The 25,311-nt window shown below is 50.1% G+C and overlaps 7 protein-coding genes across 7 annotated transcripts; 4 read left to right on the forward strand and 3 right to left on the reverse strand.

Moving 5' to 3' along the window:
• Positions 1 to 157: 157 nt before the first annotated feature.
• Positions 158 to 994, reverse strand: PV08_03557 (uncharacterized protein; the record flags this gene model as incomplete). The annotated part of the gene is made up of 4 exons (XM_016377909.1): positions 158 to 542; positions 595 to 698; positions 754 to 888; positions 974 to 994. The coding sequence occupies 4 exons, from the start codon at positions 992 to 994 to the stop codon at positions 158 to 160; spliced, it is 645 nt and encodes a 214-aa protein (XP_016239479.1).
• Positions 995 to 1,781: 787 nt separating this feature from the next.
• On the reverse strand, positions 1,782 to 3,463 carry PV08_03558 (uncharacterized protein; the record flags this gene model as incomplete). The annotated part of the gene is made up of 4 exons (XM_016377910.1): positions 1,782 to 1,821; positions 1,883 to 2,853; positions 3,250 to 3,351; positions 3,446 to 3,463. The coding sequence occupies 4 exons, from the start codon at positions 3,461 to 3,463 to the stop codon at positions 1,782 to 1,784; spliced, it is 1,131 nt and encodes a 376-aa protein (XP_016239480.1).
• Positions 3,464 to 4,036: 573 nt separating this feature from the next.
• Positions 4,037 to 4,790, forward strand: PV08_03559 (uncharacterized protein; the record flags this gene model as incomplete). Its single annotated transcript, XM_016377911.1, has 2 exons — positions 4,037 to 4,093; positions 4,143 to 4,790. 2 exons carry the CDS (start codon positions 4,037 to 4,039, stop codon positions 4,788 to 4,790), a joined length of 705 nt encoding a protein of 234 aa, XP_016239481.1.
• Positions 4,791 to 5,598: 808 nt separating this feature from the next.
• PV08_03560 (uncharacterized protein) lies at positions 5,599 to 9,415 on the forward strand (the record flags this gene model as incomplete). Its single annotated transcript, XM_016377912.1, has 8 exons — positions 5,599 to 5,791; positions 5,909 to 6,316; positions 7,538 to 7,615; positions 7,663 to 7,771; positions 7,824 to 7,934; positions 7,983 to 8,258; positions 8,313 to 8,876; positions 8,929 to 9,415. 8 exons carry the CDS (start codon positions 5,599 to 5,601, stop codon positions 9,413 to 9,415), a joined length of 2,226 nt encoding a protein of 741 aa, XP_016239482.1.
• Positions 9,416 to 10,467: 1,052 nt separating this feature from the next.
• PV08_03561 (uncharacterized protein) lies at positions 10,468 to 10,662 on the forward strand (the record flags this gene model as incomplete). Its single annotated transcript, XM_016377913.1, has 1 exon — positions 10,468 to 10,662. One exon carries the CDS (start codon positions 10,468 to 10,470, stop codon positions 10,660 to 10,662), a length of 195 nt encoding a protein of 64 aa, XP_016239483.1.
• Positions 10,663 to 11,784: 1,122 nt separating this feature from the next.
• Positions 11,785 to 14,062, reverse strand: PV08_03562 (uncharacterized protein; the record flags this gene model as incomplete). Its single annotated transcript, XM_016377914.1, has 2 exons — positions 11,785 to 12,020; positions 12,133 to 14,062. 2 exons carry the CDS (start codon positions 14,060 to 14,062, stop codon positions 11,785 to 11,787), a joined length of 2,166 nt encoding a protein of 721 aa, XP_016239484.1.
• A 7,699-nt stretch (positions 14,063 to 21,761) lies between these two features.
• PV08_03563 (uncharacterized protein) lies at positions 21,762 to 23,655 on the forward strand (the record flags this gene model as incomplete). Its single annotated transcript, XM_016377915.1, has 3 exons — positions 21,762 to 21,895; positions 21,953 to 23,468; positions 23,518 to 23,655. 3 exons carry the CDS (start codon positions 21,762 to 21,764, stop codon positions 23,653 to 23,655), a joined length of 1,788 nt encoding a protein of 595 aa, XP_016239485.1.
• Positions 23,656 to 25,311: the final 1,656 nt, after the last annotated feature.

Raw genomic sequence — 25,311 nt, forward strand, 5'->3', positions numbered from 1 at the left:
GTGCATCGAGGCGGCTACATTTTCTCCTTGTTCTGACTGCTGCCCTACCTATCCCATGGTGCTTCGTTCAATAGTATCTGTCTTTCTAACCGCAGCAACCGAAGTCCACGGTCACGCACCAACCCACAGCTTCGTGATATTGCACCCATCTCTCTTATCAGTTGCTCTTCTTGTCACCTTCACTCGGGTTGGTCTGGTTGTATTTGACGCTCAACTCGTCATATGCTTTCTGCAGACCCTCGGCCTGGCTCTTCATTGCCTGCAGTTCCTTGTCTTTCTTGTCCAACTGCTTCTTCAGTTCTCCAATCTGGTCGGCACGGTAGTGTTTGCCTAACTTCTCTCCCTCGACACCACCAGCTTTTGCATCACCCTCGTACATCTTGACCTTCTCTTCCAGACGAAGGACTTCGAGGATCATGCCGTACGTTCGGTTTAGGATCAGAGAGAGGAAGAGCGTGAAGCCAGTCAAGTACATGTTGCGTTGCGAGTAGAACTTGCGGGCTTGAACCTCCATCCGGTCAGAGCCGATTGCTGCAGCACGCCTGCCACGTATCAGTGAATGTGTTCAAGAGGCAACGGATCTAATGTTCTCACCCTGCGCCCGTGGTGTCATTCATCAGGGAGGCCATCTCGATCTGGACTCGGTAAACGCGGTTGACGCTGTCGAGGAAAAGAATGAGGATGAATATGAAGGTGATCTAGATAATGTCAGTGTCTTGCTGCATACCAAAAAAAAATCACGGTCCGCCCAACCTTCATCCCATATTGTAGTTTTGCTACCAGGGGACTTTCCGAGATGAAATTGAACATCTTTCGCTTGATGGTGAAAGGCATTGGGACGACCAAGGCCATGAAGAGCACCATCTCGGACACCAATATGGCGAACACCTGTAAAAACTGTCAGCATCAGACCTGGAAAAGGGCGATGATGGTGCCGTCGGTCTCGACGACAGCTCTCCGCATGTTTACTGACCAGACTGTAATAGAGGGTCATGATTGCGGATCGAGCTCCCAGTGAGCCTGCGTGGGTTTAGAGAAAAGAACGATGTGTTGAAGAGGATATCTGAGGCTGTAGCCAGAATATGATTATATGTGGTAGAATGGAGCGAGAAGATGCTCGAGTGACCGAATTTAAGCGGGCAAGGCAGAACTGTGGAAACAAACCACTTCACCCTCTTGTGCGGTGTTACGACATTGTCGGGTCTACACACACCGTGCATTACGTCATCTCTCAGGCAACGCTAAACCACGGCAATGCTCCAACGGAGAAGGGTACGACAATACAGGTACTAGATCAAGCCACAGAAATTCTAACTGAATCATACACTCCGGTATTGCAAAAGATCTGTCAATTTTGATCCATGACCGACTTGCTTCGACGTGGGCTTGAAGCACAACTGTATTGAGCAAAAAATCAAGGATATCAGGTTCGTGCCGCAATTACCAACGTTAATAAAGAGCTTTTCTGCCGCCTTACCAACCGTCTTTCTTCAAGCGCCTTTTATTCCCGTCCTGAATATTCATCATGTCAGATTCCGCAGGCCGTGGTCCAGCTCCCGAACTACGGGAGAAGTGCATAATCATAGCTGTTCCGGTGGGTCAAAGATAGATCGAGAGCGGCTCCTGGTGTCATCCTGTTGCTGCTTGTCATATTTTGTCCAGGAATCAGCCAGTTGAGCAATTGTGCATGCTCTTGTCCCTATTCGCAGCTTGTTCGGTGGCTCGTGAACCACATCGAGTCTAAAGAGTGGAACCACGACTTGTTAGCCGTTGTCGACGGCTTACCATTCAAACTCTCCATTGCCTTTGTGAAAGACATATCTACGTCCTGTGTTAGCCAACTATCTCTTCAGTGCTGATCAGCCGGAAAGGTCGCACTTACTCATTGCCATCCACTCGCAAGATGCCGTCCTTTAAAATACACTTCCATTTGTTCTTCACGCGTTGTACCTTGTCATATGTGCATAGCATAACTTGTTCAGTCTCTTCACCGTTTTCGTCATTGGCGGCGAGGTCATCTGGATCATCAAGATCGGAGTTGATAGCATCCTCATCGTCAACATCGTCGTCATCGTCACCTGCAGCGTCGCCTTGGGCGCGAGTGATGCTTGGTGGCGCTGAGGCTGATGAGGAGGAGCCGCCGACCACGGCATTGACTTGGCGGATGGTATTTCTGCGTGGAGCTGGTCGGGATTCGAGGGTGGTGAGAAGCCCACCAGCTTCTAGCGACTGTTGAGACATTATGAAGTGGTCGCGCATTAGCCGATCTGCTTCCGCGCCATGTGAGGCAGAGAGAGCTTTGCGTGAGAAATATTCTGCGTCCCATTCATCCCGAGCGTCGGACGCGCCATCGTTTTGACTAGATTTCAGAGGTGCTTGGAATTGAGAGTAGTCTTGAACACCGGGAAACGTCTGAGCCTCTTCCTGCTTGATATAGTTGGGTGGCGGAGATGCTTGAGGAGGGCCAGGTACACGAGACTGGTTGGACTGCAGTTGTGCAATCTGGGGACCGGCTCGAGGGCCGTATGTCTGGTGTAGATTCATCGCCGCCCGGTCGCGTGCGGTCATGGGCTGGCCTTGCTGGAACGATGGAGCTTGATACTGCTGGAGCGGGGGCAGCTGTTGAGGTTGAGGTGAATATGACTGAGGAGTACCGTTGCTCTCAGCTTTGATGGCTGGCTGCGAGGGCACTGAGGGTTGTGCCGGAGGGGTGCCGGTGAGGTTGCCATTGCTCGGCAAGGTCGTAGGTATTGGTTTGGCATTGCTGGGGAGAGTTTGCTCTTTGAGAGGCGCTGGAGGGGGATCCCAAGGTAGCTGAGCGACCTTGAGGCCAGAAAGTTTCTTCTGCCATTCCTGTATATCGCGCTGAGGTCAGCAAATGCTCTCCCAGTGGCCGTCAAGAGTATTGGGGGCCGTCCAAAACAGGTTAGCTGCGTGGGTGGGATGAGGCTGGGCAGGCGTTGGGGCGTATTTAAGAGCATGAGTCAAAGGGCCGGGGGCCTTCAAAGACACTCGCTTCCCCCGCTCGCCTTGCCGCGCCCTCTCTCGTTCGTCTCGCCGCCCTCGCCCTCATCCAACCCGCCATGACTGCCTGCCAACCGCCGTCCCTCGCGATGTATGACTTGCTTGAAAGATTACTTCCTCAATCATAGAGATCTGGCAGTGATGCTACACTATGATGAAGAGATGGTCTTGGATGATGCAATGTCGAAAGCTCATGGTTTGGGTGATGGCGAGAAAATGACCTACCGCTTTCAACAACTCCAAGGTTGCCAACTCAACACCACCTTCTTCAAAGTCCTGTCGTGAGAGTTCGCACACATCGTTGATGACCTTAGCATAGACTTCGCCCTGTTCATAATCATGTCAGCTCGGTCATTCGAGACGGCAACCTTGCCCGGATGCGCAGTGACCGCGATCACTTGTAGAGGGAGGGACTGCGCACCACTGAGGTCTTCGACATGACGCGCGCCTATCGCTGCACTCTTGAAATTCCTCCTTGCAATGTTCTCACGAAATCACGCCGTTTCCTCTGGTCAACAATGTTGAGGAAGGGATCAATGGTGGTGAATGCGGGAGGTGAACCGTCAAGTTGCTGGAGTGGAGAGATATCAGCCGAGGATAGGCAGCAAGTGAGGTAGCTGTGAGACACAATAGATACGATTGTTACTGCCGCAGACGTAGGCTCGATAACTCGTGAAAGACGTCGATGTCAATTCGCAGTGTCCGCAAGCCAGCATAAATGTTGTGAAGCCCTATGCCTGAGGCAATTGGATGATGTTGGAAGGGAAGTCTGGGGGGAGCGAAATACAAAAGACTCCCTCAAACCGCCGAGTCTGTAATAGGCAACTTGGCCGAGTCCTGTTCCACTTATCATATTCCCTCTTCACTCAGTTGCACAACCCTCGATTAGACCTGAGAAGAAGTTCATACAATTCTGAGGGTTGGTCCCATTCTGTTGTCCCTCGGTGGCCTCGGATGAAGCCTGATTGAACACTGTGCCTCAACTGCTCCTATCATCTTTTGGGCTTCAAACATGTCCTTCAGGCCAGCATTGATTGTTGTTGATATGCAGAATGACTTCTGTCCACCTGTATGATGTTCCCGGGCTTTCATGCAGTGACGTTTCTGACTGCTTCCAGGATGGTTCCCTGGCTGTTGCTGGAGCCCGGGATATCATTCCGTTGATTAACCGCCTGCTCGGCTCGTCGAAGTTCGTGATCAAGGTTGCAACTCAAGATTGGCATCCTCGGGATCACATTTCGTTTGCAACTAACCACCCTCCTCCCAACAACAAACCCTTTGAATCTTTCGTCGACGTGCGGAATCTCGTCGCCAACAAGCCGGAGCAAACCATGAAGCAACGCCTTTGGCCGGTTCATTGTCTCCAGCAAACGAAAGGCGCAGAGATTCTTGAAGAAATTGACCTTTCCAAGGTTGACGCCATTGTTTACAAAGGCATGGACTCGAGGGTTGAGATGTATTCTGCGTTTTCTGACTCTTTTGGGAACATGACTGCTGGTGCTGGAGGTGTGAACGTTGACCTCGCTGCTCTCTTGACGGAGCAGCAAATAACTCATGTCTACGTTGTTGGTTTAGCCGGGGATTACTGTGTCAAGGAATCTGCGCTAGGTGCTGCCAGGGCTGGTTTCACGACGTATCTAATTGAAGAGGCCCAGAAATGTGTTGACCCTTCCTCCTGGTCTGATATCAAAGCAGAGCTGTCGCAAGGCTCAGTCTCTTTAATCAACATCGACAGTCACGAGTCGCAACGAGTCCTTGAAGCATGATTTTCTTTGGTACCTTTCTTCACGTTGAGGGATTCTGATATGCTGCGAGTGAGCTGCGAGTGTTTCCACTGAGACACGGCTCGGACTTACATCGCGAATGCCGAGCTTATAAGTATCCCAACAATTAAAGCGCAGGCATATGCCAAAGAGCTATCCTGAAGGAAGTTAAGATGAAGCTATGCATTAAAGGCTGTCTCTTGAGCACTGAATTCGCTGTCCGGCCGAAACTCTCTGTTCAGACACAAATCAGTCTCCAAGACATCTTGCAGATGAGGATCTCCAGTTCCAACTCTGGTCTCTAACTGGCTACGGTCGCGTACGGCTCGTTCAAAGGCCAAGAGCAACAATCGCAGGAGGATCTGGCCTCTGTCAACAACACGAAGTCCATGCATTATATGTAGATTTGGCAGGCTGTATGTCGACTCTTTCCAGAATCCTAGTACAGGTCGACGTTATATCAAGATTGGCATATCGAACCCTCAAGACCAGGTTTTATGTAATTGCACAGCTCATCGTCGGGTGCCATACATGTAGCTTAAAGGAATACCTCGCCGATGTTCGGATTCCCACAACCGTTGTTGCAGTGCGAAGATACCACGTTACAGCGTATCGGTGACACGTCGGAGGGCGCGGACATTGTAAGGCCTTGGCTTGGCGATGAGTCTCTACTTTCACCCGCATGCCATTCCTCGTGTACTCTTATGGGTCCAAGGTACATATCTGTTGTTTCCTGCACAGAGTGTTCTGCGACTTCATGACCAAGAGGTCAGGAATGCCGCACTCGGTGCATTCCCAGGGTGGGGTGAAAATGCCCGTTGAAGGAGGTGGGGATGCGATAGACTTGTCCACGCGGTATTGGAATGCGAATCAGCCCGGGACAACATGGACAAAGGAGTGTCCCGAGTTTTTACTGGGCATAAGTGAAAAGAACAAAGTGATTTTGTCGAAGCGGGATCAAGATTTTGACAGAATTACTTGGGACCGGTGCAAGGAGTTGGTGAGTATGTACGCACTTCACGACGTTGATGCAGAGTCTCGAGGTGTGAGAGATGCGGCGACTGGACTACGGACAGCGGGAACATAACAGTGATCAGCAGCTGACACGGTATATGATCTAGGCCACAACACCATTGACCGATTCCAGCGCAATGCAAGTCAGCTTCGAGCCTATCTCGACTATATTTACTATTTGAAGAAAGAACACGGGAGCGTACTGGAGTATGTGAAAGAGTTTAGACTCAAGTGGGAGGACATAACTCCTTCCGGGAAGCCGCCTTTTGAAGATGCCAGTGACTGGAAGATCCTATACAATGACTGGCCCTATTACGTCGAGGAGGATATCACACATCTTGTGGTGTGGACGAAGTTCACCATCGATGAGGACGAGCAAACCGGACTCGTCACACCAGAAGGGACAAGGCAAATTGAGGAGTTTATCCAGAGAACTTTCTTGCGTAAGGGTGTGACGAGAGAGCGGATCGTCTGGTTCAAGAACTGGAAGAGCCTTAAGAGTGTACATGCGCTGGGTAAGTTGACTCGCCATGAACGGGAGGTGATATTTGCAATGTTGACTTTGGACTGACGGACTGAGGAATCTAGAGCATTTTCATGTCATGCTATACAAGGCACCGCGAGATTTGTTGGATGACGTTACAGGGGGAGACCGACCGACGTCGGAGAGCTGGACGTCTGGTGAATGAACCTCAGCAGGTTCATCGTTCCTAGACTTGAAGCAGGGGATCCTCAATGTCTTGTGGCTTGCTGACTGGACATTTCCCAAAGAAAGGACAGACTTCCGAGATCCGCATGAAAAGTGGGATGACACGTCGTACCAAATCAAAGAACATGGTGTTGGGCATACATGGGAGATGGGAGTTGGAACACCGACATCCGATCATGAAGAGAGGGACGACTCGGATACAGAAAAGAGACGAGAAGCGAACAACATCACTTCATGGTGGAATAAAACGGTCACTCGGCATAAAATAGAGACGACGAGATGCAAAATTTTTATGCTTGTCATGACGCAGCGAGAAACGAGTTTGGTCGTGGCTTGATTGGCTTGCAGGGTGGCAGGTGCTTGGGGCTTGAGCTTGTGCTCCGGGCTCGTGTTCAGCACAACGTGCCTATCCCACGCCTGTTTTAGGGCTCTTGGGGCTGTTGGGCAGCTTCGTCTAGGTGCCGGCCAACTGCACCCAGCACCAACAATCCCCGCCGTGACCTGCCCAAATGACCGTCGAGTGACTCGGGCGTAGTTAGTTGGCGAGCCTTGTCTTTGTGCTCACTCGCAGACAAGCGCCATGGTCCTTTTCCTCCACGACCTTCTTTCTAGCTGTATGTATAAACCTGCATCTTGCAACTTCTGCATCCGACGCCCTGGCGACTAGGCAGCCTCTTCAGCTACTCTTGGACTCTTTTAAAGAGGTGTTCCTTTCGACCAAGAATCCCCCCTTCGTACCTTGACTCCTCGTGTTCGCCACCTCGACCCCTCGCTCCCCAATCGATTAAGGTCTTGCGAGTACGAAATTCGCTTGCTCCAATCCCGCACGACGTCATTTTATATCCCACTCCTGGCCTTCGCTCAGATCAGCCTTGGTGCTGACGACGATACCGCGACACCGAAGCTGCCCAACAGACAGGATGAAGCATTCGATAGGAGGTGCCTTGCGTGGCCATGGTCGTACGTACACCGCCGCAGGCTCCGGCCAGGCAGGCTAGAAAATATTGCTTACACGGTGTTCCGATAGGCAATCGATCATCCTCTGAGGAGGTTCGCGACTCGGAAGGCGAGGATACCACAGTCGTCGAGGCCGACCAGGGAAATGGTATGCTATCAAGACGTTGCTGCTATGAAATATAGTCTGATCAGGAGCAGTGCTCTCACACATCATCTCCCAGCTGCGGCCTGGGGCTGATTTGTCTCGAGTCACCTTGCCCACATTTATCCTCGAGGAAAGATCTATGCTTGAAAGAATCACAAAGTGAGACTTCCGGAAGATGGTTCCCCCAGCAATGACTGACGAATTGCACTAGTTTCATGGCTCACCCCGATACCCTTCTTCCGATGCCGACCATAGATGATCCTGTCCAGCGCTTCGTCGCGGTAGTCAAGTTCTACCTGAGTGGTTGGCACATACGGCCACCGTACGTTTGCCCTGATAGTAACATAGGGATACACTGACGAGACACTAGGGGAGTCAAGAAACCCCTAAACCCGATCTTGGGAGAAGTCTTCACCTGTTACTGGGACTATCCAGACAATACGCGGGGTTACTACATATCCGAGCAGACATCCCACCATCCGCCAAAATCATCCTACTTTTTCATGGCCCCAGAACATCATATTCGAGTGGACGGCACGCTAAAACCTCGAAGCAAGTTCCTTGGGAATTCGGCAGCAAGTATGATGGAAGGCATATCTTACCTCAGGTTTACAAACAGGGGAAAGTCCAAAGGAGGAGAGAAATAGTAAGGAAGAGTGATTTGATACCGTGGATAGCTTGAGATGCTAATGGACAACAGTATCCTCACTCAGCCCAATATGTACGCCCGAGGAATTCTGTTCGGCAAGATGAAGTACGAATTAGGTGACCATTCTTATGTCCGCTGTCCTGAGAACAATCTGATGGCAGACCTCGAGTTCAAAACAAAAGGATGGGTCGGGGGCACCTACAATGCCATCGGAGGAGTTATCAAGAACGACAAAACAGGCGAGGTCCTTTTTGAGCTATCCGGATTGTGGTCGGGCGAAATGTACATCAAGGACGTCAAGTCTGGCCAGAAGAGATTGCTCTTTGATGCCACGCACGCCAAACATGCTCCTCCCAAAACGCGACCGATCGAAGAACAAGGCGAGCGTGAATCGCAACGATTATGGTTAAGTACCGTCAAGGCTGTCCATGCCGTGGACCATGAAACCGCCACGACAGAGAAAGCCAAGATTGAAGACCGACAAAGAGAAGAAGCCAAGCGAAGGGAGGAAATGGGTGTTGATTGGCACCCAAAGCTCTTCCGAAGGGTCCACGCCGGTCCTGGAGGATCTGAAGAAGGTGAAGAAGATCTTGAATGGGTCATTAATGCTCACCTGTAGGTTCTGCCATTTCCATGAGATTTGACCAAGCTGATATCCTTTGTGCAGAGATACGCAGGATCCAAAGGAGCTTGTGGACAGAATACTTTCGATAGCTCCCATTCTCCCAGGACAAGGATCATTCGGACGGCGAGACTCTGTTAGGACTGCTCGATCTACAGCGTCTAATGGACCTACCAGCAGTGGTGTGCCAAGTCATAAAGATGCTCCCAATCAAGGCAATACTCATGAGAATCTCATTGACTTTGACTCACAACCTGCTCCGGCGACGACGAAGAAGGATTCTGTGAGCCCAGAGAACCCAAGGTCCGACCCACAGCAGGCTCCTGTGCATCAGAGTACGACTATCAACGCACCGATCGGAAACACTCCGAAAAGTAGCAATCTCATGGATGACGACGACGGTGGGCTGAATGAGAAAATGTCCGGGATGAAGATGCAAGAAGCCATGGTACCACAAGGGAGCTCGAAGCCACTGAAGAGGGCAGATACAGAGACCAGTGAAGTGGATGTCTTTGTGGATGCCGAAGGTTGAATCAAGTACGCAGGTATCTATGGAGGGATTATGTTCCTTACGTTCATACCAAGCTCTTGACAAATAGCTACGTTTATACCACAGGAAACCAGGCATGAAATACCCCAGGTGGAAGGAAGATCTTTTTGGGTTTGTAGTTCAATCGATGATGGGAGCGAGACCACATTCGTGCTACGTATCGCGCGTACCTATAATAATCTTAGAAGCTGTTTTCTATCAAGTGTGAGAAGCGGAAGGGAATTTATGACATTCAAACTAAGGACCTGTGCATCACTTTCTTTGCACGATGTTTGGAAGTAGAGCATAGAAATATCTGAGTTTGTAGCATGTTGACTCGTGTCTCTGGAGGAGTCGAGGACAAATCACAAGGGCAGCAATCCACCCGTGATAAGCCAGAAACGAGCCATTCCGTACTTGGCGCTAGCGTGACACGTAAGTGCGGGGGAAGTTGGAGACCCGGGGGAGAGAGACCCTGGTTACCGTGTACTTCGAACGTTTCACGCACGATACCTGGCCTGCCTCCCACATTACACGGTGAGCCTAGGTACCTCCCTAATGCCACCCGCCCGACTTGCATCCCTCTGCCGATTCCGGTCAGGTGCGCGAAGGGGGTTGCGACAGACTGACAGTAGGTAGGTATTTAACCGTTTTGAAAGTCGCCCTCTCCTACACTTCGTTCTTTCTCCTTCTTCCTCACCACAACTTCACTTTCCATCCCCAGACTTCGCACACGCAGTGCAGTGCCAGCGATTATCTGACATCAGTGTCCTCGGGTACACCAACACCACTTGGTTGTCGACTTTCCCACCTTTTTCAACTCTCCACTCCCGAGGCAGTCTACACTCGTAACTCGTTTCGCCCGCCAGGTTTGAAACCGTCCACCACCACCACCACCACCACCACTACTACTACTGAAAATCGACGCGAAATCCGAACCCCCTGAAAAATACATTGACCCCAGATCCGAGATCCCAAGATCCCAAGATCCCAAGATCCACGCCGCAAAGAAAATCAACAGCAAAGTCAAAACAAGACGAAAACAACAAAACAAAATGCAAACCAGAACACTCGTGGCCATAGGTGGTCTCGGGGCCCTCGCCGCCGTCGGCATGACGCAGTTGTCCCTCCAGTCCCAGGACCGCCAGTACAAGAAGACGCTACAGTACATGCACGACGGACGGGAACGGTTCCAAGAGAAGATGAACCAGATGAGCGGTGCTGGTGCAGCGAGTGGTGAGAAGAAGTAGACCAGAAGATGGGGGAGGTTTTTGGAGGAGGGAGGAGAAGTGGAAGGACGAGCGTAACGACGAAGAAAGGGGGGTTGGAGGAAGAGAAGGAGAAAGAAAAGGACAAGTTGAGCAGCGTAGCTTTTGATACATCTGACATTGACCGTTGAGGTGAGGTGGAGACGGATCTACTTATTTTTTTTCCTCTCACGCGCAGCATGAAGACGAAGGAAAAGGAGTGAAGAGAGCCTGTCGTGAGAAAAAGGGGGAGGAGGGAGAAACTTGATGGTGATGTCCATGTCCATGTCCGTGTCGCCAGAGCAAAAAGGACATGAAATGAGCCCCGGCAAGGTAATACAGCCATGTACACCTGCCGACAAAACCAGAGCAACGAGCATACCTTACAAGAGAGCGACAACTTTACTGTAGGAAATCAAAACGTACAGACAAACTTCAAAGTGACCCACCTATCTAGATACCTAAGGTATATATACACCTGCTTTTGGAGTAACTGACCTAAGTGCCTCGAACACCTCCCTAACTATAACTGTGCGACCGGCGGTGGGCCATCAAGTTACATCAGGCGGGTATCCGTGTAGGTCAGTTATCCACCCGGCCTGCGAGGCTGCAAGTTGTAACTACCTGACCTGCCAGACACTCGTAAAGTGATAGATAGGTATGTTGGTAGCTAGAGGTGGTCTGGATTCTGGTACCTCAAACAGAGTCTCTGCCCGTCTACAACCTACAGGTAGGTATGTACCTTACGGAGGCAGGTAAATCATCTCTCCCTGAATGTACTTGAACCACCTCACACGAGGGTCGTATTTTACCTGACTGGTAGCCACATGGTGTGTTTGTTTCAAATCGTGGGAATAAGATTCCAAAAAACACAAGGTACTCTAGCACGTATCGTACACATAAACGTACAATTTTCAAATGCCGACCGACCTTAGGTACTTTCCCGGGGTAGGATATTGATCACTTCTGCAACTCTCCTCGCAGTGGGTTTCCTTTCATGTCTGTCTCTTCCAGCATCGTGATCTCAACAAGATCGGTTGGGTAGGTGCATCGACACTTTCCGGGCCGCCAAACCCAATCACACAGTCACTCACTCAACTCCCCTCCCCTCCCTGCTATACGCACTTACGACTCCTCATCTTCAGTCTCAGTATCCGTCTCCGAAGTATCATCACTCTCATCGCCCTCGGTATCACTCTCGTCGTCGTCGTCACTTTCGGCACCCGCATTGCCAGACCCTACGACAGGCACGTCAACTTGACTTGCCGTCGTCTTCTTCTTCCGTTTCGTTGTCGTAGACCCGGTTGTAGCACCAGAGAGACCTCCTGACTTCATCGCTTGGAGTTGTCCTGCTATCGTATCTGTTTGTCAATCAAGTCAGTAAACAATGACACGCACAACACATGATACGTAGGTATACAATAGATGATAGATGATAGATAACAAGAACACGAGAAACCAAAAAATACATACCTTCATCAGGCTCACTGATTTCATCGTCACTGTCGACTTGGTTCGCCTCGCTTGGATTTCGAACATCAAGAATAACATCCAACTTCGAGTCCAGTCCGATATAGCTGTCGCACACAAGATGCAGAACGAATGGAAACGCATGAACTTGAGGGGGTGCTTGGAAGGGACACTTCAACGTTAACATGTTAAACGTCGGTGTGCCGTCTTCGTTGAAGATCGGCTTGTCGAATGCAGTAAACGTAAAGGGTGGAACCGAGATCCGCCCACTTCTCGCTTCGGCCAGGAAAATATGCCATCTCGGCGCATGGTCTGCTGCAAAGTATGGGGCGTGCGCGAGTGGTGGCTGTACGGAACCGGGGGTCGACTCGTCTTCGATGACTTTTCCGTCAATCGTCTTGCGGCGTTTCGACTTAGCCGGTTTGCGGCCGTGTAGTGCGTCCAAATCACCCTCTTCAGGGTCAATGTCCTCGAGGTCGAGAGGATCAATGGGTGGCACGTCTTTCGCCCCTGGAGGGATAACACGCGCCTTCACCACCAGCTGGACGAGTGATCCCGGCGTAACCACTCGTTCGCCAACGACTTTGAAGAATGCCTTTTCGACTTGTACATGGGGAATTTGAGATGCCACTTGCATGGCTTGATTGTATTGTGTTTCGGAGAGACTGGAGCATAGGCTCCTTCGAGTGGACGGTGGAAAAGACATGAACTTTTGAAGAGTTACGGGCTCTTTTGAGGTCCCGGTGATTTTGTCGGCCAGTTCTGGCGTAAAGTTGGGGAGTTGTAGGAGAGGTGAAGCGTTGGGGGGCACTGCTTGGATGATGCTTTGTGAGGTGTGGTATGCAGAGAGAAGAGGCTTGACGACCTGGAAGGGCAAAGTGACTGATGCGAAGGAGTTGTTCAAGAGGAACGCAGTTGGTGCAACCGCATACTTCTCTCGCTCCAACTCCGCATCTTCAAGGTCGATGCGAGCAAGGTATGCCCAAAGCAAGGCTAGCGTCTTCCGTCGCACAGGGTCTTCGATAGACTTCAGACGAGCCTTGTCTGCATCGCTGAGCATCGAGCTTTTGAGTACCTTGCTCTCGACCTTTGCTGCTCCCGCGTCACTCCGTGCGCCCTTCAGTGTCTCTTTGAACTCCTCTCCGGCACTAGTTGCTGCCACAACCCCACCTTCTGAGATGTCTTCTTTCCATTCTCGAAAGAGATTCCCAGAACTGGCATGAAGAACCTTATCCTTCGTCAGTGCTTGCGTGCCATACCACCATTTCGCCAGGGTGTAAGGAAGGATGATTCCAAGCAGGATGCCATAGAATGCGACCACGAAATATCTGTTTCCTTCCTCTACCATCCATTTCGGCAAAGCAATACCGATGCTTGTAGATTGTCGCCCGTCCGGGTTGCCGTACTGAAGATAATTGTTCCGTATCTCTTCGTCGGTCAAAGCTTTGTATGCTTTGGTCATTTCCACCCATCGATCGTTGATGGTCTCGATGGTTTCATTCTTCGCAGGGTCTGGCTTCGCTTTATCGGGGTGATATTTGATGGCCAATCGTTTGTAGAAGCGGTCTATCTCCTTCTCCGAAGCACTTCTCTTGACACCGAGAATGTCATATGGATCCCAGATTTGTGGCACGGTTCTCTGGGTGATCACAATGAGATAGGTCATGTACGCCATGAATGCATACCCCGACACCATCGCAATGATGCGCTTCGTCTTGCGATTTCTTCTTTTCCGCTTTCTTCTCTGTTCGTCTATTAAATCTCCATCTTTCGGCTTGAAGTCTGACTTCACATGCGCAGCGGTCTGCTCGAGATCTGTGGAGGCTTTGAAGACATTATAGGTGAGAGGAAGAGTGACAATGCCGGCCATTGTCAGCATGAAGAAAGGGAAGAACTGGCCCTGGTCATCGTAGTTATAGTCGGAGGAGGCCATGGTGGGTGAAATCGAATTGCAAGCCGCCGGGGCCGCGTCGCAAGAGTCGGAGGAATTACTTTATTGTCAGTTCGAAGCAGCACCTTGCTATGTTGAAAGGCAATTGAAGGAGTGAAATCGCGCGTCAAAAAACGAAGAGAGCCCTGCAAAGACAAAAGCAGAAGGGTACTGGTGTTGTCACAAGAAAGTCCGCATCATTTGCATTGCAGCGGAACAAAAAAGTACAAGGGAGAGCACAGGCGAGGTGGCTTCTCCAAGTCTCAATAAGGCTAGCCGGAGCCTTGGCTTACCTCAGCCTGTCAGGAATAGGGGCGAGGCTTCGCATCCCGTAGTAAGAATAGATGACGATTCCTTTGCTATCGATCTCATTAACGCAGATCGTTGTCTATGCTGAGAACTCATCTTTGCTCTATTCGTGATAATTCTTTTTCTTTACCAAAATCTCGTCTCGAGTTTCACTGTGTCGTGCCTTCCTCGTACATGCATTGCTTTAATTAGAGTCTGTCGAACGAACACCTGTCTGGCACACGCAAGATGGGAGTATCTACCGGGAGAGACATCTCGAATCGATCATGTTCAAACATATGCTCGAGACGTCAAGTCTGACAGGAGCTATAGACTTTCTTTTTTCTGAGATGCTCTCTCGCGGGTGCCTGAGGCTATATAACGAACGTGGGACTTTGGGGAGTTTCTATAGAAAAGCGAAATGAATGGTTCGTGGAGGACGTAGGTATGAAGCTACTCCCCAGTTTACATGTTCTGCGCAAACGATTGTTCTAACTTCCGCCGTCTTCCCTTCTCATACTACACAGCCCTTCAGATCAGCACCTTAGATCAATACTCGGTTAGTTGCTGTCTTGAAATAGCTAGGGGCAGGGGCAAGGACATCAGGGAGCTGTTTTCTCGGGGTTCACATACCTATACGCCTGCTTCGAGTGTCAGGGACTGAACCCGATGATCTCCTTTGGCGAATAAGGAACGTGCCATGGTATATACCTCTGGTCCGGCTATCATATTCGCACTCTTACTCCTTGAGAGAAGGCCCGTGGCCAGGTGCTTGCCATCCACCTTGGTTGGGTCCTGGTCCTTGGGGCTCAGGGTCTCTCTCCTTGAGAGAAGGCCCGTGGCCAGGTGCTTGCCATCCATCTGGATTGGATCCTGGTCCTTCAGGCGTTCTAACCTCGAGTGCACCAGACACTGGCTCAATGACAGTCGGATATGCTAGGGCAGCGTTGAGGAGAAGGAGAGAGCTTGTAGCTACGCTTAACTTCATGTTGTAAATTGGCTGTGGGAACGGCCTTAAAAAGAGTCCTTGTTGAATAGAATATAACGATATGATTCTATAGATACTTTTCAAGGTTTGAAGTGAAACTGAAAGAGTAGTAGAAGATGGAAGAAAGTGAAGCTCAGGCTTGAGGAGCATTCACTGTCTTATATAGCCCTCACCAAACTGATTGATCTACACAGAATTCCTGAATATGTCTTCTTCGTTTCACCCTTACAATGGTAGTAGGTATAGTCTCCTTCCTTCATTGCTTCAGATTATGGGTCCTCAATCCATCGTCGGGCTTAAGTCAAGTGCCGTGTTCATTCTTCACATACTCCGTACGCACCACAATATCCGCTAATTCCACACCCGCAACTCCCGTCACAATGCACACTAGTTAGCACTTGACGAGTTAGTCAACTGGCGCTCGACCCGACTCGAGGAACGCACGTCTCACATTGCTACTTTAATTCAGGCTTAGAATGGTGAAAGCCAGACAAAATGCTCCTGTATATGATAGTGTCATTTGAATCCAGCAACCACCTGTCTCCTCTCAAGCCGTTGTTCTCCGTGGTTTCCCGGTTGCCTAGCCTTGAACTAGGATAGCAGAGCAGGCTCATTAAGTAACGCTGGAAAATAACTTGCAATCAGCCAGTGTCAAAGAAAGCTTGAGTAGTATTCTCTTTGTCTAGACAGACTACAGAGACATTGGATCATAGCCTTACGGCCTTAGCTTAAAATGTGGCGTTCATGGTACAGCCGACTACCTCAGGGACTCAGATACTCAGAGGCGTCGTCTCTCTGTGGTTGAAGTTTTGAGTTCATTAAGTGCTTTACGGCACTCTGACGTGACATGTCCCGATGTTACATTTTCGACGAACTAGCGTTTTGCGTGGTCACCCGGTGACTGTGAGTTTCGATTAGCCTGGGTGATTCACAATGCTGGTTTGTCTAGAGAATGTCAGACTCAATCTTATGCTGATACCGTTAGGAAGGGCAAGGATCGATAATGCCCTTCCGCAAGGAAATGATTATCGCGGGATTCTCTGACGTTCGAAGTGCCGAACTGAAGGATGATTAGGGGTGAATCTTGACCTCTCTGAAATCCATCTCCATTCTGGACGCTCAGGCCTGAGCATCTCGCCGTTGAACCTGATTCACCTGTGCGAGCCTGAACTAGGATTGACCAGCTCTAAAGGCAAGCCTGAGTAGCGTAAGTAGAGTACCGAGGCCATGAAGGTTCTCAGAAGTCGGCCCGGCGTTCTCAACTTGCAGCGTTTCACCGATTGTATTTGGAATATCTAAATCCCGAGCGCTGCCCGTTTGATATTCTCGGTAGTTTGAATACCTCGGTTTTTGCCCCATTACTATCTAGGTAGTTGGGCGAAAGGAGCCGGATTAGGCTCCCACTGCTTTACCCTAAGACATGAGTTGGCATCCACAAAGTTGTGGCTATGCAATCCTGCGCTCGGCTTTGTGAACCCTGAGCACTTCAGCGGGCAGCCTTTGGCGATTTATGAGGGCAGCCCTGTGTTGGATGCATGGAACCTTGATTGAAAGGAATAGGGAAGGTGCCACTTTGCGGTCAAGTGACGCCCTAAACCTTATCATGCTAAGGCAACACCCTAAGCACTCGAGAGGGTCGTAATCGGTCCTCGGCCCTATCATAGAGAAGGAGTTCCCAGATTTAGGCTTGCAGATGCCTGGAGGAAGCAAGTTCCGCACTCCCTTGCCCAGTAAGGGTTGCTAAAGCCCAGTTTTGGTTTGTTGCCTCGTTAAGATACTGCTGCAACTTACCCTTCATCCAAGGCTGCTGCCTGGAGTGCAGCCTTGCAGAGTCCCAGTCGCTATTACCTTTTTTTGAGAGATAAACAGGAAGGTTTCTCTTTAACACTAATAGTCATATGCAATCTATATCCGTCTACGATCCATTCCGAGCACCAAATTGGTATGAGAAGCATAGATCCACTTTGAGTCTCCCTCTTGCGCCAACCCACTGCCACGTAACGGGGATTAGGATCAGCACTCATGGAGGATAACGAATTTGAGTATACGCCATTGAACTCAGCTTCCCAAGAAATCAGAATACTGTCTATAACAAAGTCTAGTTCGATTGAAGTAGAGTGTCATATTGAGCATGCTTCTTTGGAGGAAAACTTGACTTACGAGGCTCTCTCTTACACCTGGGGAGACCGGTATGATATCTCATCGATTAAGCTCAACAATCACCATTTCAAAGTTAGAAGAAATCTTGCAATAGCTCTTCAACATTTATGTGAAGGAGGAAGTCCTCTCAGAATCTGGGTTGACGCCGTCTGTATAAACCAACAAGACGAAGCGGAGAAACGTGTGCAAGTGCGTCAAATGAAGAAAATTTACGAGAAGGCGCAGAAAGTCGTCATTTGGCTAGGACCAGAATCCGACGATAGCAGCTACGCGATCAACGTTATGAATAGCATCGATCGACGTTGGGCAGCGCGAACCTCGCAGCCGGTGACTATCCGTGGTATACCAGCGCCAACCATCAGTGAAAGAGCTCTTCAAGCGATAATCCGGCTTCTCTGTCGCCCTTGGTGGCGTCGTGTGTGGATCATCCAAGAATCAACTTGTGCCAGTGCCACCTACTTAAGGTGTGGTAAAGATCATACAGAATTCTGGAGAGTCGTGGCAACGGCGAACTTTATAACACAACACACGATCCAACATGTCTATCAACAAGATTTCAAGCCCTTGGACATCACACATTTTCACAGAGTCATAGCGTTAGATCAGCTCAGGCTCACTCGGAGACGGTTAGGAAATGGCTCGAACTTTCTCTCACTCCTTGATGACGCGCGAACGTGTGAAGCGTCAGACCCGAGGGATAAGATTTTTGCATTATCAGGTTTGGCGGCCGAGGATCACAGAGAGGCTGGAGACCCGGACTACACCATGCCAGTTGACGAAGTATACATAAAATTCACGTATGCTCTGATCACATCGGAGCGGAGTTTAAATGTACTTGGTCACTGTCAGGAAGCTGCACGAACACCACAATCTTGGTCTACCTTCGACTTCCTTCCTTCGTCTTTTTGCCCCAAGCGCATTCTGCCCTCCTGGACCCCTGACTGGACATTGATGCTGGAAGCCACACCGTTCATGAAGAATGAAATACCCGATGATGCTCTCTCCGACAAGGTATACAAAGCAAGTGACAATTATGCCCCGTCGATTAAGCTTGCTGATGGCCTGCGAACCCTGTTTGTACGAGGCGTGGCAGTCGATACAGTCTCAAAGCTCGGTGAAGCTTTTGATATATTATTCAGCCCATCGATATTAGGCAAGTGGCATTCCTGGGCTGAAACAGAGCTTGGGAAAAAATATCACCAAAAAGAGACTACGCATGAAGCATTCCTCCGTACGCTTGTTGCAGACATACGTGTAGCAACGGGACGATGTCTGCGTGGTTCTGCTGCACCTTGGCCGGTTCAAAATAAGCAAGACGACGCGAACTCTTTCACTTCCAGCAGCCTTATTTGTCAAGCAGTCAATTCTAGAGGGTTCTTTCTCTCGAAGCAAGGCTATATGGGACTGGCTCGTTACGATGTGACAGAAGGGGATAAAATCTGTATACTTCATGGTGGACAAATTCCCTTTATTTTACGACAAGACGGGAAATATCATTTGTTCAAGGGAGAATGTTATGTTCATGGTTTGATGGACGCAGAAGGCATGAGATATCCATGGGTTTGGCAACACTTTGCCCTACGTTGATGATATATGACTACTGTCGTACGAAGGCACGGCAACAGTATAAATGAGGGGGAGCTCGTTGAGACATCTAACTCTGCATAGTGGACAGAGTTACCAAGAGCTTGGGTATAAATACGGACATGGAGCTTTTATATCATCATGAAAGTATCGAGCAGGAGAGCAATAGCATTCAATCGAGTTAATATTTGTGCGTTCGTCGCGCCAGTTATTAGTTGTAAGTTCCGCTTGTGTTGTCCAAACAGGTGTGACGGATGGTTCTCCCGTCTGTAGAACCAACAGATATCTATATATACTGTACTGGGGTTGGAAGCTGGGTTTTTCTGTGCATGTGCTGCAAGGCTGAGCTAAGAACTCTGGACGGTGTACAGAGGTTTGTTCTGGACCGTGATTGGTCAACATCTCTGCACGAGGCTGTCACAGCATGTGCTTTTCCTTTTTCTCACTCTACTCCGCAGATAACGGGGAGCAGTCTAGCATCAGAGACAATCACTTGCTTTGTACCCAGCTTGTGCTCTGGCGCTCTGGCGCTGCCGCACGCTATCTTCCTTTCCTCCTTCTCGTCCTTCTCCACCATGGCTTATAGCTCAGGCTCTGTCCAACACTTGTAAAGGAGTGTGCTGAAAGGAATGAAATGGTAGCAACAGCAAGGTTGTTGTTGCCCATTAACAGGAAACAGGCAGACAATGGTGTGTCAACCTAGCCAAACTAAGATAAGCGGATCTTTTGACGATAAACTCACTCCTGACGACCGCATTAGGGTGTTTCAGACTATGCAATGCAAAGGGACACATGCGATGAATAGGATTTCATATCAGGAGCCTACAATGAACAGTAGGAACTGATGAACTGTAACAGCTGAATGCCTTCTTCTACCTGTAGTCATATTGACAACGACTCAACGCTTGAGAAAGGAAGAGTCTTCTCTCCCACGATTCGGATAGGAGAGGATTCTTGTGGCTTCTCCTCTTTGTCACGTGCAAATGGGCAACAAGGATATGGGAACCGACAGCCTTATGCTTCCTTGCCTCCTCATTCCCACTTTGCATCCCTGGGTCCTTTCACTCGAGTCGGGTGAGGGACCCAACAAGCTTGGAGGCAACGGCGTGTTCGTGACAGTTCAGGATTTCAGGGGCTGATTCTGACTGCCAGCCATTGTACCATATATATCAGAGGTTCTTCCTGCTCAGGAGAACAAGGAGACATCAGATCATCACAGCACATCATATCGCATGTACACAAACAAGCAGATATATGACAAATTTTTCCGCACACAAAACAACCCTTTTGTCAACAGGATCCTGTGTTCCTGACAGCGAGGGATGGTGCTGATTCTGTACCCCGACGGAGGTTCCACATACTGTGTCCCGTACCAAGCCGACGTACATCCTAAAAGCGGTTGTTGATGTATGAGTTATGTATAAGAGCAGGGGACCAAGTACGGGAGCGAGTGCAGGTGATGAGAAAACGGAGCAACTGAAGAGAGGGGCGGTTAGCCTAAGCAGTTCAGAGCGTAGCTGAGACGAAATTGGTCGTTGTCACATAACATATTGGCAAAGGGGCAAGGCTGACCGTACAAAAGGAGCCTTGTCTTCCGCCCAAGAACGTATCGGAGAGAACGGCAGTTGTGACCCAGTTTTGTGTCGATAAGACAACCAGCGTGGAGCTCTCCGAAGAGGTTAATTCTATGCATCATTGGTACCAGGAGTCGAGAGTACGATGCACAAGAAATTTTAGGCAACATTGCGAAAGGAGCAGGGATTTACAGGTCAGCCAGGTTCACTCGGGATTATCTGAAACCAATGCCCTAGCGTGAGTGGCAGGTTTAACCGATCTCTGGGGAGCCAGAGTAGGCCCCTTTCGTAGCTCCGGGGGCCTTAGGGCGCTCAGGGGGTGCTCAGTGAGGCTCAGCTAAAGACTCAGTTAAAGCTCAGGTTAAAGCAGCTCTCGGTCACCCTCTAGGATCAAACCGTAAACGGTAATTAGGATTTTCGTTCTCGAGTAATGGAGGTACCTAGGAAATTGTCACTTTTAGTTCTGTACCTTTTAGAGCTCGGATAGTTAGCTAACCCTAAGAAGTTGAGCTCGAACTTACTTCTGCTTTCTGTCAATGAGGGGTAGGCAGCATTCGTGTTGGCTCGCGCAGGTGTCCAGGCACTCTCCTACAATGCTCCGACGAGACCCTGAAGACGCTTTCGTGCCCGGCCGGGCCTCCTCGATGCTCCCTCACATGGGCGATTAAAGCGGCCTCGCTCCCTTCCCTGACCAAGGCTGTGCACTTGAGAAGAAAGGCGATACCTCAAAATTCCGACAACGGGATTACCGGTGACGATCCCGACTCCTCGAGGCATCGAGGATGGAGAAGAAAACAATAAATGTCCAACATAATAGCGATGCGAGGCGTGGAAAGGTCGCTTAGGAACTCCTACCGATTTCTGGAGGTGATTGTCGTTGAGTCTGCACCAATCAGCGACACTCGTCTCGTCGTGTCTGATTACGAGAAGTGAGCATCGACATGGCTTAGTTTTAGTTCGTGTCCGCCACTATTTTGATCATTGTTAGTCGTGTTCAAGGTAGCAAGCGACACCTTGAGGGCCCCAATCACCATGTCCGGACTTCGAACCCCCTTCTGAACTTCGCCATAAGCCATATTATTGCGATCAACACAAAGCTCACGCCAGGATGCCGAATCAGGCAGTTTTCGCGAATGCCTACAACCGGCCTCAATCTCGAGAATCACGACAAGTCCCTTACCAGAATGACGCTGGAAGCAATCCTGTACTCCGGGGGTTACCTCTGGCGGTCATATCTTCTATGTACGGTTCCTAACCTGGCTCCAGGCACGGCTGGCTGGCTAACTGACATGTCTAAAGCATCGGGTCGTCCTCTTACATCCAGAATATCTTTTGGAAATTAAATCGTTTCGACAAGCTCAAAGACATCAAGCATCTCCACAACTACGAACCCCGACATGATCCCACGGTCGTACCTCTTTCGTCCGCTTCTGCAGAGCCACCTTCCCTGACAAGCCTGCCTTCACCAGCCCCTCGAGCCGCAGTCAACAACTACTACACGTGCGCCGATTATCATGAACTATATACCTCTGGCAAGCTCACGCCGTCAGCTGTCATTGAAGCTCTCCTGCCACTGATCCGACGAGATGTCACACCGGCTGGACAGTACTCTGTTGGGTTTATAGACACCAAGGTCGAACTCGTTCAAGCTGCTGCAAGAGCCTCCTCCGAAAGATATCGGCTCGGGAAACCGTTGAGCGTTTTGGATGGTGTGCCAGTCGCAGTGAAAGATGAGGTGGACTTGACGGGCTACAAGAAGACCCTGGGCAGTAAGCTGGACTTTACAGACCCCAAAGATCGCACGGCCTGGTGTGTAGAGAAATGGCAAGAAGCTGGAGCCATCTTGATTGGCAAAACATCCATGCACGAGGTCGGTCTGGACACCACCGGAAACAACCAGACCTGGGGCACTCCCTTGAACCCTCACAACAATGACTACTATACTGGCGGTAGCTCTAGCGGTTCTGCCTTTGTAGTCGCCTCGGGTATTGCGCCCATCACCCTGGGTGTAGATGGCGGTGGTTCGATTCGTCTCCCCTCTGCTTTCTGTGGCATCTACGGTCTGAAAACGTCCCATGGTCGCGTGTCGTCCCGTGTTGATCATGAATTCAACGAGACCGTCGTAGTGGCAGGACCCATGGCCAGCAGCATTGACGACCTCGCACTCGCCTACCGCATCATGGCACAGCCGGATCCCCTTTCCAATCGGGGCTCAAAGTTCCCTAATCCCCTTTTACCATCTTCGCAGACCTCCCAGTTGCTCACAGGGAAGAGATATCTCGGTATTGATCGAGCGTGGGTGAATCGCTCTGACAAAGCCGTGCTTGACATGTTCAGTACCGCTGTTGACCACTACGTTAAAACCCAGGGATACGAAGTTGTCGAGATTAGTATCCCCTTGCTCCCACAAGGCCAGAAAGCCCACGCGTTGACTATTCTTTCGGAGTCTCGGAGCCGCTTCTCGCCCCAGCAGATCAAGAAACTCTCGTGGCACAATCAACTGCTTCTAAATGTCGCTGGGAGCCATGCTACAGCACAGGACTTTCTCTTCGCGCAGCGTCTACGCAACCTCCAGATGTGCCACTTGGCCTGGTTGTGGGAGGAATACCCGGGCATGCTGGTGCTCTCGCCTACAACACCCTGCGCCGGATGGAAGATCGGGAAACCCAGTGACCTCACTAACGGGTATGGTGTGAGCGACGGTGACATGAGTTTGAGGAGTATGGAATATGTCTATCTGGCCAATTTCGTGGGATGTCCTGCGATTTCGTTTCCCATGGGATACACTGACAACAATGTCCCCGTTGGTCTTATGGTAAATGATCCTCTCTCTTCAAACCCTCGTTTGCTAACTCTTGCTATAGGCTATGGGAGAATGGGGCAGCGAGGAACAGCTGATCTCGTTCGGTAAAGAGGGCGAAGGTCTGCTTGAAGGTGGCATTCGACGGCCTCGGGGTGACAAGATGTGGGTTGATGTTTTGGCCGCAACCAAGGCTGCCTGAAGCGCATCAAGCCCCTAGCTAAGTCGCCCAAGCGTGGCCAATGTCATATTGCTCTCCGGTGCTATTCGAACCTGTCGATGTTTGCAGTTCATCGTCAGTTCATGTCATTGATTGCGAGGTGCATTTATCACTCTACGAACCTCCGTGATTGACGATTGGGTGTGGCATTACTCTGTCTAGCGGTTTCATGCCTGATCTGAAGCCACATACCAAGCAAGCCCTTGAGAATGGAACGAGGCCGTGGAGTGATAGAGTCGTTACCTGTTCATGTACCCTCATCTACCTTTGCTACTTTCTTGTCTATCTGGTGGCCTTCCACAGTCAATCGAGCCCTTGCTCTGATGTCTCTACGCAGAACTGACTTTGCTGTCCCTCTCACCCTTCCCCCCCGCCGCCATCACACTCTTGCTCCCCCGTCTAGCCTTCCTGACTCCCTACTCCCGCAGCACTGACACTGTACCATGGTTTCGTCTTGCCACTAGGAGCAGTGGAGGACCTTGGGAAATCTTCTCATCCCGATCATGTCAATCATACTGCCCGATGATGAGCCTTGACTCCATCACACCGATCACACAGCCCGGTCCTCTAGTGGATTCGGGTACTCTCTATCCCTCTTTTCCTGGATCATGCACATCAGACAAATCAGTGTCATACCGCCGCGGACTGCCTGCGGGACTCTCGGATCAAACGAAACATACTGATATCCGCGTCACGTCGGACGCGTGCTCGTCGGGATCATCGACGTTGTTCCAGGCGATCTGCACTGTCGAGTGGACCGCGTCCTCCACCACGCTCGCGATGAACGAGCGGGTTTATACACATGACCCTCTCCTATACAAAGTCAACCAGTACTTCTCGCCTTGGCTTTCCACTGGAGTCCTCTCTACACCCGCGACTATTGCTCTCGTATGCCCATCCAAATATCACAAAAACCTTGTTGTTTTCGTCTCCCCCTTCGCCACCGATCCATTGACGCTTTGTTCGATTGATCTTCTGCTCTCGTTCACCCCGTTGGATGATCTGATCTCCCTTGATTCCGTTGGGTCATGCTGATCGTTCAACTCTGGCTCTTGTCTGCCTGTTCTGATCGGACTGGTCTTTGAATCTTGCCCTCAGGGTTGATCTGACGGTCCTCTGGGCTCATACTTAAACCTGCCTTGCCCCCCGATTCTCTTCGTTTTCTTCTTCATTCTTACAGATCACTCATCCTCATACATTTCTACATTTTCTGCCTGTTTTCTCTCTTTTGTGCTATTGCGTTGTCCATTTGCCCTTTCTTCTTCTATTGTATGTGCTTTTTGATCCTCTATTGTTCTATTTCATTATACTGTCTCTCTTCTTCTCTTTTACTACCTACTGTCTATCCCCGTCCTTACTGTCTACTCTTTTTTACCTCATACACTGCCACCTCAAATATCATATCACCAGTTGGTACGTCAACCCCCCATTCTTGAGTTGTCTGGCTTGCTGTTTTCATTACTTACCCCTGTCTTTCCTTTTCTACTACTTCCCTTCTCATTGCCATCCCATCTCATTGCCCTCGTGTGTGTGTGTGTGTGTGTGTGTGTGTGTGTGTGTGCGTCCTCGTTGCCCTTGTGTCCTCGTTGCCCTTGTGTCCTCGTTGCCCTTGTGTCCTCGTTGCCCTTGTGTCCTCGT

This window comes from Exophiala spinifera (assembly GCF_000836115.1).
Source record: "Exophiala spinifera strain CBS 89968 unplaced genomic scaffold supercont1.2, whole genome shotgun sequence".
NCBI lineage: Eukaryota > Fungi > Ascomycota > Eurotiomycetes > Chaetothyriales > Herpotrichiellaceae > Exophiala > Exophiala spinifera.